Here is a 10,727-nt window from a genome sequence, read left to right as displayed (position 1 = left end):
CGATTTGTACGCATTGAGGCGATTTTGGGTTTTTTCGCAAAAAAACTTCGCTAATTGACTTCGAACTCGTGACCGTACTTGGGGATTAAAAGAGGGGGCTTTTTTGCAAAATGTCACCGACAATCCAAGCCAGCATCAGCGAGATCTTCAAGTCTCGTGACCCAAAATCTTTCTCTCTCTCCCAAAAAATCCCCAATCCCTCCTCCATCTCCAATCGGAGCTCCCCCTCCATCTCCAATCTGCCATCTCCAACGCCGACGATCTCCCAAATAACCCATCTCCAACCGGAGCTCCCCAGATCCGCCTCACCACCACGAACCCCACGACTACAAAATTTGAGACCGCCTCCTCCACCACGACTACGAAGTCTGAGACCGCCGACTTCCCCAACTCATCCGACGCCGACGACGATTAAGTCCAACTCCGCCAACCGTGACCGACTATCCCCAACTCCCTCGAGCTCGATCTCGAGATCCCCCAACTCAGGTAACCATCAAGCCCCAAATTTGTTTACCTATTTTCGACAAATGCTTCAACCTCTCCTTTTTTCTAATGCAATTTCAGCTGAAGTAAAGTGTTGGAGTTTATGTAAAACCATGGTGAATACTCATCAATTGTCAACAACAGTTTCGACTGCCAATCATCAACTTCCCTTTTTTCCTCTTAGTTTTGTTAATGAATATTACAAGTTTTGTTAATGAATAATCACTTACCTGTACATTTTTTCTTAATGAATATTACAAGTTTTGTTAATGAATATATCGCCCCAGGGTAAAATTAGCAAGTCTACTTGAGAATAAAATAGTAAAAAACTAACCCCGGAAGCCTATCTGCAAAAATGAAACCACAGGGGTAATAAGTTTGAAATAACGATACTTTATAAGCAGTGGCGTAGCCAGGATTATTTTTTCGCCCAACTCAGGTAACCATCAAGCGCCCCAACTCACATTTATATAGTTCTGGGGGGTTTTCATTTTTATGCGATCAGAAAAGAACTAGGTACTAATGTCGAAAATTAAGTCTTTTTTCCCCATATTATTTTCTGTTTCAGATTGCCTCCATTTTTTTATAGGTCAATTACAATTTTTGTGAGAAATGGAAAACTTGGGCACTGAAGCTAATGAAGTAAACTTGGACGACGATGATTTGATATATACTCCTCAAGTATCAGATGAGTTGAAGCCAAAAAAGGGGCGAGAATTTAACACAATAGATGATGTTGTGACATTCTACAATGCTTATGCTAAAGCAGCTGAGTTTAGTGTAAGGTCTTGAACTACTCAGAAAGAGCCGGGAAGTTGTGAAATAAGAAGGAAGGAGTATGTTTGTTTTAAACAAGGAAAATCTCTAAAAATCGTGGATGTTGGAAAGAAAAGACGTCGATGAAGCTTAGCTGAGGATTGTACTGCCAAAATTACAGTTTTAAAATCAAACTCCGGAAAATACATTGTTACTGTTTTTAATGAGGAGCACAGTCACCCGCTATCAACACCATCAAAGGTTCATCTTTTGAGGTCCCATCGTAACGTTTCAGCTGCAACAAAGTCTTTAACTAAACAGCTCTCCATGGTGAATATACCTCAGCATCAACAATTTAGTTTTCTTGGAGTACAATCTGGAGGTATAGAAAATATTGGGTGCACGCAAAGAGATTTGTATAATCATGAAAGGGATATACGTGCTGATATGAAGGGGCATGATGGAGAAATGTTTTATGAGTATTTAAAATTGGAACAAGGAAAGAATCCCTCATTTACTTTTCAAATTGAGGCCGATGAGGAACAAAAGATTACTCGTTGTTTTTGGTCCGATGCAAGATCAAGGCGGGCTTACAAATTTTTCGGTGATGTTGTAATCTTTGATACTACTTATAACACTAATCGCTATGGCCTTATATTTGCACCAATAATGGGGGTTAACAATCATGGTCAAACAATTGTTTTTGCTTGTGGATTTTTGAATCATGAGAGCGTTGATGATTTTGTGTGGTTATTTAATCAATTTTTGGAAAGTATGCCTGGTGGTGCCCCGAAGATGATTGCCGTGCCCCAAAGACACCACACCTGATCGAGCCCTCTGAGCCGCCGCATTCGCCTGCAACAGATCCACCTGATCTCGATCTCCGCCGCGAGCCCTCTGAGCCCTCTGAGCTGTAGGTAATCCCTCTCTCTCTCGACCTCCAAAAGCTACGAGATCCCCCCCACCTCGATCTCTCGATCCCCCCACCCCTCTCTCGATCTCGAGATCGATCGATCTCCCCACCCCCTCCGCGAGATTCCTCGTCCTCCTCTGCGAGATTCCCCCTCCCTCTCGCTATTCCATTTGCATATTATTGTGCTTAAAACTTGTTATTATGATGGAATATTGTATAATTATGATCAGCATGTTGTTTTGGTTTCGGGATATTTTAATTAGAAAATATGAATAAACAGGTCACCATATGTCATACAGATTTATCTTTATAAATACTTCAATTTGGCAGGATTTCTTTGATGAAGAAATAAAGAAGATGAAAGTTAAGAATTGCTACTTTCCACTATTTGTTACTGAGAATGTCCCTTTGCCGTGGAACTACTCAAACAATCTCTTTTTGAGGGTTTAAAAGGAGCTGATGCATAGCAACTGTTTGAGATATTAATACATAAATTACATAGTACTGTCTGGATATTTCTGAGCACTTATTAATATGCCTTTTGGGTGTTAACTTTTATATAGTGCGTACGAGTAGGATGTTTATTATGTTATAGTTCACATAAACTCATACATTGACTGTAATTAGAATTTCTCATTGAGAAACTCTTATGGGGTGTTATTGGCTCAGGATAGTTGGTTAGGAAGAATAATCGTCCAGGAATGTTTACTTTCTAGGATTCCGACTAGAACTTGGACTTTTTTTAATATTCAAATACTGGATTTTTGGATTAAAATTTGGATTCTTGGGTTAACATCTTTCATGTAGTTCCTCCACATCTGATTTAATACGAGTCTTCTTAGATGTTTTGTTGTTTGTGTGTATAAGTGCACAGATGGTTCTATTGTGCATGAAAGTTTGTTTTGTGTTATGCTTTTCTTTCAATTCTTATGTGTTCTTTTATTTGGGTTTGTAAATAATGTATACATATTCTAAAGCAAGTTACAGATGTTTTGCATCCCCCCAACCTAACTGAAGCAATTTGAGTAAAGCTGTAAAGAATATGATCAAAATTTACGTTATATGATCAAAATTTACATTAGTAATACAAGGTCTTTCTCTTATGCAAACTTTTGTATCTGTAGCCGTTAATCATGGAGTCATCTTCAAGCAATCGTCATGGACTGTTGTGCCATTATGGAAGGAGGGCTATACTCTCTAGATCTGGACGAGTCGAACCCTGGTCGATTGTTTTTGGGATGCGCTAATTGGAAAGTGAGTAATTGCGGATTCTTCAAATGGGTATCTGATGAAGAGGAGTTTGAAGGTTCAAAGACAGGGCTTGTTCAGACAAAGCTGTCGAGCATGAGGCCGCAAGTTTCAAGAGCCGTGTCAAGTGGAGAATTGCGGGAAAAGAGAAAGATTGAGATTGATATTATGGATTTGTTGAAGCTTGTTGTATTTGCTCTTTTATTCGGTATTTTTCTTGGATTTGTATTTGGTATATTTATTGGATTTGTGCTAAGTAGAGTGAATGAATCTATTATCCTTCTTTGTGGAAGTGTATGTTGATGAGAACGTCTGGTGTTCTGGATTTGTATCTTCAGAAAAATTAGATTAGTAATTTGTTTTATACTCGCGAAGTCTGGACTCGTTCAGGTGAGACCATTTTGATGGTTTTTGTTGTTTGCTGGCGAAATTGATGTTTGGTTTTGTCCTGCTTGATGCAGTTTAAAGTTGAAATTTTTGGTTGATGTGGAAGTAAGATTGAATAGCTGGAATCTCAAGTATGCTTCAAGTCCCAGCATCACACATTCTCACCCTTAATAATATGGGGGTATGGTATGTTCGGATTTTAGATGGAGAAGTTGTAATTGGTTGCTATTGGTTGGATAGTATAAGCTCAGAATTACTGGTAGGAACATTTTTGTTACTGAGATTGGCTGGACGAGACTTCAGTGAACTAGAGGGTGAGAGACCATGACTCTTTCTCTGAAACCATGTTACATGACTCTTTCTCTGAAACCATGTTACAGTTCAGTCTGGTTTTGAGATCTTAAGAAGCTGTAAGCAAAGAGGAAGGGAATACTATGCACATTCATAAATTTATAGGCACAAAAATTTGTTATATAATGCTAATTTTCTTTCCTTATTGCTTTCTACAGGTCGAGCAATTAGGCATATAAATGACTATGCCGCAGTTTTGTTGGTCGACTCACGTTATGCATCCAATTCATCAAATCATAATTTCTCACACCATACTGACAAGCTTCCTCTGTGGATAAAGGAGCGTCTTGTTTCTGCAACAGAAAACTATGGAGAAGTGCACAAGTTACTCCATCAGTTCTTCAAATTCAATAAACAGAGGTACATACATTAACCTGTATCTCTACAAATGTTGCATTGCAGGAATTGTGATGAATCTAACGGAGAATTGAGCGCATAACCAAAGTAGCTGAATAATCATTACAAGATAGCTGCATATAAGTTCAAATCACATTACAAGATAGCTGCATAAAAGAGAATTGAGCTATAACCAAAGTAGCTGAATATAAGCTACAGCAAAGCTACAAGCATCAAACAGAGTTACATCATGAGTTACAACATCAAACAGAGTTTCATCAAAGAAAGTCTTAACCTCCAAAGTTACAACCAAAGTAGCTGAATATAAGCTCAAATCACATTACAAGATAGCTACATAAAAGAGAATGCTCAACCTGTGTTCCACCCACCCACCATTGATGCTATTCACTCGGATTTTACAAGATAGCTGCATAAAAGAGAAGAAATTTTAATCATTACCGAGAATTGAGCGCATTAAACTATATTCAGCCCTTCACATATGTGTAAACATATGCTGCAAATCATTACCTCAAAAATATTAAGCCCTTCATTACCGAGAAAATTTTAATCATTACCGAGAATTTGGCTGCAAATCACATTACAAAATAATCAATACTGAGAATTTAATCAAACAAAAAAAGTTTCATGAAAAAATATTATTGTGAAATATTTCTAGTTATAGTAGTTACTAAAGAAAATGCCCACCAATTATTGTGAAATATTTCGAAGATCGCAGCAAGGGGGAGACCAGTTTCTTTTATCCATGACACTCAACTCAGATAAGTTTTCTTGTTTTAATTTTGAGATATTTTAGATTCAAGATCAGGCTCACAACTTTTTTTCCATGGAACAAAGAAAAATGAGTGTGTATGACTGTTCAAGGAGTGGCCTAAAGCCATTATTGGTAATATGATACTGTAATTTAAAAACTATCGAATACTATATCCAATTAAAATAAGACAACAAAAGAGAAAAGCTGAAATCATCTTAAACGGTTAAATTCATAAAATTACCATGAACTTTGGATTTTTTAGACAAAACTAACATACTTTTCTAATGATAGCTCTGTGAATTTTTAAGAGTGCAAAATTATACAATGCTCTGTGAATTTTTTAGACTGCAAAATAATACAATGAACTGATGAAAATTTGTTGCTAACTACAACCAAGGGTTTTTCATGAAAACCATCTTCGAAAATTTGTTGCTAACTACAACATGCTGATCATAATTATACAATATTCCATCATAATAACAAGTTTTAAGCACAATAATATGCAAATGGAATAGCAAGAGAGAGGGGGAATCTCGCAGAGGAGGACGAGGAATCTCGCGGAGGGGGTGGGGAGATCGATCGATCTCGAGATCGAGAGAGGGGTGGGGGGATCGAGAGATCGAGGTGGGGGGGATCTCGTAGCTTTTGGAGGTCGAGAGAGAGAGGGATTACCTACAGCTCAGAGGGCTCAGAGGGCTCGCGGCGGAGATCGAGATCAGGTGGATCTGTTGCAGGCGAATGCGGCGGCTCAGAGGGCTCGATCAGGTGTGGTGTCTTTGGGGCACGCGCGACGAGCCTCGCGGCGGGCTGACGGCTCCATTTTGGGAGGAGGACGGCAGAGATGAGCGATTTTTGGAGGAGGAGGGCGTGAAATTGGGTATCTCTGGGGGGAAGAGAGAGAGGTTGGCAGGATTTATTTCAGGAGAGAGAGAGGTCACGGGGGATTTAATTCACGCAAAGAATCGCGGGAACTTTTGTAAAAAAGCCCCTGCAGCGCACGCAAGAGAGCGCTGCCAGCTCACCTACAGTTTCCTGCATATATATATATATATATATATATATACATACATACATACATACATACATGTGAATATATGTGAATTATTAGTAAATAAATAATTCTTTTATGATAAATAGCTTGAGGTTATTGAAGTACATGATAGCAAGTTATTTGAGATGATATGAGAGTATGGGTGTAGAGTTTTGTGCGTTGGTTTTACAAATTAGCAAAACATGCACAAAACTAAATTTTTCCAGATCAGTCGACACATCAGTCGACTGACTGTATCGGTCGACACATCAGTCGACTGATACGCTGATTTTAAGTTTTTCAGGTTTCGGGTCTGTTTTGTTTTGGTTCGGGTTTGGGTCGGGTTTAGCTGTTCACATATATTCTTTTTCATCCGAATTCACCCCTCTCATCTTCAGATCTGAGAAAAACCCTAGCCCCCCTCTCCTCTATCTCAAACCCTAGCCTTGTTCTTGGTGATTTGGGGAAGAACTTGGAGAATTTTCGTCGAAATCTTCACGTTGCAGCGAAGGAGAACCACTCTCTCTCAGATCCAGGAGTTGTTCATCACCCAGAGGCGAGTAACATCTCGCCCAACTCTGTCCCTTTTGTTTTACACGAATTTATTGAGTTTAATGAGTTTTGATTTAGCCAAAAACGTATTTTTAGTACAAAGAATGAATCTTTATGGTATATGAGGTGAGGTATTGAGCATCTCAGTTTATAAAAAGACCAACAATGTTTTATTAAAGGGATCTAGATCTGAAAAACGTTTGACAAGAGTTATTTCATGATTTATTGATTTCAAAACGTATCAAACATGTTTTTATGTGTTTAAGGTTTTTGATAAATGTTTACATGTGGGTCTTTCATTCCAGTTTGGTACATATATGTTGATATCAGTATTTTTCATGCTTGGGATTGATGGGGATGAGTTTAGATCAACTTTTGGGTGAATAACAACCTGTGCAGAATTTCTGCAGTCCATCGGTTGACTGATCAGTCGACCGACGGGCTGAAATTTCAGTCATCAGTCGACTGATCAGTCGACTGATGGGTTGATTGTTCTTTTCTCAGTTCCTCAGTCGACAAGTCAATCGACTGGTGAGCTGAGGCTGTGCTGCCTGAGCTTTTTCGGTCGACATATGAGTCGACTGATGTCATCAGTCGACACATCAGTCGACTGATGAGATGTTTTTCAGATTTTTTGATCTGTTTGAGTTGCTTTTCGGGTCGCCTCGATGACCTGACACTAGTTTACCATGTTAATGATTTATCTGTGCATGTGGGTTGACCTTTGACACAAGTTTAGACATGTACACCGAGATGCGTGCGAATTTAGATTTGGTATATCTTTCCGCATATACTTTCCACTGTTACACAGTCCTTGTGTTGGACTATAATCCATAGATGTCCTCGTGTTGGACTATAATCCACTTCAGTCATCGTGTTGGACATTTGCCACTTATTCCATGTGTTTGGAAACCACAGTACCTAGTTCCTGTATCGGACATATTCCTTAACCCTGTGTATGACTTTCTCACAGGAGTTTATGACATGACATTTATGTAGATTATGACATGATACTTATGTAAGTAATAACATGACATTCATGTAGGCTATGACATGACACTGTACTTATGCGCTGAGATTAGTTGTATTTCTTTTATTATCGTTCCTGTACTAGAACTTCGGGTTTGGTGTTTAGGGATTTACAATTTGAGATACAAGGTATATACATGAGGGTTTCCTTGTTTGGATTATTTCGCTCGACGTACCTATGCTCGTGTTGTAAATTTCTAAATACCAAAATCCTCTTTAGTAAGATTAATGATTTTAGATCTATTATGTATTATCTATATTTTCTTATACAACGAGCCCTGTTCCCTTGGGGTTGGTTGTGATGTTGCTCGCTAGCGCTTTGACGCTCGTTGTCCCTCCCCCTTTCAGGTAACGAGCCAGGAGCCCGGAGAGCCGCAGGTTGATGGCGAGGTATTTTAGCTTCAGCTGTTTACTTAGATATATTTTCTTTTGGAGTTCCACAGTAGACTTTTGTTTAGGTATTTGAGAGTCTTATTCTAGAAGTTGTAAAGGCGGTGTGCCTTATTTCCTCTTGTCAGACATTTGTATTTGAGACTTGTTGAGTATTCCAATTATCTATTCAGATATTGACTATGTATTTCTGTATGTTGGATGATGAGATATTAATGTGATCACTATCACTTCATCAGTTACTTCTTGCACTATCTTTTACTTTCTTTTGTACCTACACCTATTGTTGACTCTACTAGATAAATGTTAATTGTGATGGTGAAACATGTTATTGCACGGTGTGGTGCATGGCAGGTTTGACATTCTTGGTTTCACCTTGGACTGCAGCCTTGTGTGAACCCAGGGGCGTCACATGGCTAGCATATGTTTTTTAAGTTTCTCTACGAACTGAAATAAGTGAAGGATTTGAATTATATGAAACATATTTTTTTATACAATAACATGTTAAGTCTCATTATGAATATGATAAATCATTTAGTTACCAATTCAAAGAAGATATGATAATTAGAATAAATTAGGATAATACTGTTATATTTAAAAAAGTTAAGGGTAATATTGACCATGCAAAGATTTTCCCGAACTCGTACTTTTAAAGGGAATATGAAATATGATTTCTAAAATTTGTAAAAAGACATCCTCATTTTCCACTACATTCTTCCTCCTTCCCACCATCTTTTTCATTCCCTTGTTCTTCCTATACCCTAACCTTCCCTTCTCCCTCTCTCTCCTACCTTATTTCATTGATCATCACACTTACTCTTTATTTTCCTTTATCTCCTCCCATTTCTTTTACTCAAAATCCACAACATCTCCTCCTCTCTCTCATTCTCTCTTCCTTCCTCTCACTCTCTCTTCCTACTTGCTTCACCAACACCTAACACCCAAATTTATAGATTCCACCACAATCTTAACCTCATTCTTCCCTTCTTTTTTTACGTACTCTCTTCCTCCTTACTTCCTACTCATCTTTCATCCTCCAATCATGAAAAAACCAATCTCCTTAAGAGTGAGGATATGTGAAAGAAAGGAGAGAGAATAGTGACGATTGAGAAAAGAAAAGAATAAAAAATATGAGAAGAAGAGGAGGGAAAGATGGTGGGGAGTGAGAGAGGGGTTCTTATTTATAATTTTTAAAACTTGAGGGGTTAAATAAAAAAATATGAGCAATTTAAGAGAAATTTAAAGGGTATATAAAAATCTGTTAATTTTCTTGCATAAAAATTACTTTTGTGACATGAAATGTTTATTTATCACCGATTTGTTACTTGTTAGGTTAAATTATCGCCGGTGTCACTTTTTAGGCCAAAGTGGTAAAGAGGTGACAATATTTAGGCTAATTTGGTATTTTAGCCTTTTTCTAACGGTGCTAACTAAGGGGTAGAACAACCCGATGTGATAAATTTGGAGATGTAAACTAGTTGATATCAAGATTAGTAGAAAGTAAATTTGCAAATATGGAATATTCGGCGGCTATATATATAGGAAAATTGCCCTAAAATAAAATTAAATATACAAAGTAAAATAAAACATAATAAAAATCCTCATTTGCGCTCATGCACTGAGCTCGTAAAATAAAATATGAGTTTTTTTTTTCGCTTTTCTCACGTTGATGTCAATCTCATCGCAACGGAAACCATGACGCTTCTATGCGCAGTCTCTTCATCGGGCATACTTGAACTACGACGACTCTCGCATCGTGAACTTCATTATTGAGGTGATCGAGCGGAAGCGATCCAAAGACGGCAAATCCATCATTGCACAAGTTGTATTACGGCGAGCATTCGGATACAGATCACTGAATCCGAAGTCCTTTTTTTTGTGGTCATTTTCATATATATCCCCCATAAATCATGGGTATTTGCTAAAATACCCCCTAAATCTTAGTATTTCCAAAACTATCGCTCCAATCGTAACTTTGTGAAAAAATACCCCTAAAATAAAAAACTCATCAACCTGGTGCTAAAAATTTGGCTATTTTGTTAATAAATTTTACATTGGGATTATAAATTAGCTTATTAAAGTTGATGATTAATTACTTTGAACTTAGTGATGTGAGGGGTAGTTCTTGTAAATATTGAGATTTGAAGTGTATTTTTGCAAATACTGATGATGCAAGGCTATATATGTAAATTATTATTTTTATTTTATTTCATTATTATGATTATTATTATTATTGTCGTCTTTTGCTATTTGGCTCCTTTTTGGGTACGACAAAGCCCACTATCGCCCCCAAGTTTACAGACTTCAGAGCTCAATCCCTCTCACTTCGAGCAGCGGAGATCGATGGTCTCCTACAAATGGGCATACGCTAGAATAATGGCCGGCACCATCCTCGGCGGCGTCCTCGGATTCTACGTCATGCACCGACTCGAGAAGAGCTACAAGGCAAAAGAAATAAAAAAAAAACAAAAAAAAAAAAC

The 10,727-nt window shown here is 37.9% G+C and overlaps 1 protein-coding gene and 2 long non-coding RNA genes across 4 annotated transcripts in view; 2 read left to right on the top strand and 1 right to left on the bottom strand.

Annotated features, from left to right (window-relative positions):
- LOC109845474 lies at nucleotides 159-3,709 on the top strand. The gene is made up of 2 exons (XR_002248373.1): nucleotides 159-486; nucleotides 3,277-3,709. It is a non-coding gene; the product is annotated as an uncharacterized LOC109845474 (long non-coding RNA).
- On the bottom strand, nucleotides 4,575-6,188 carry LOC109844823. The gene is made up of 3 exons (XR_002248129.1): nucleotides 5,919-6,188; nucleotides 5,003-5,060; nucleotides 4,575-4,901 (listed from the first exon to the last, which is right to left on the bottom strand). It is a non-coding gene; the product is annotated as an uncharacterized LOC109844823 (long non-coding RNA).
- LOC109845617 overlaps nucleotides 10,501-10,727 on the top strand; it is a 4,460-nt gene continuing 4,233 nt past the window's right edge. For both annotated transcript variants that reach the window (XM_020414889.1, XM_020414891.1), the window contains exon 1: nucleotides 10,501-10,692. In XM_020414889.1, coding sequence (XP_020270478.1) covers nucleotides 10,591-10,692 — 102 coding nt within the window. In that variant the 5' untranslated portion in view covers nucleotides 10,501-10,590. The remainder of the gene's footprint in view (nucleotides 10,693-10,727) is intronic.

The sequence above is a fragment of the Asparagus officinalis genome, chromosome 6, assembly GCF_001876935.1.
Source record: "Asparagus officinalis chromosome 6, Aspof.V1, whole genome shotgun sequence".
NCBI classification, from domain to species: domain Eukaryota; kingdom Viridiplantae; phylum Streptophyta; class Magnoliopsida; order Asparagales; family Asparagaceae; genus Asparagus; species Asparagus officinalis.
This window is presented reverse-complemented; position numbering and strand designations above follow the sequence as displayed.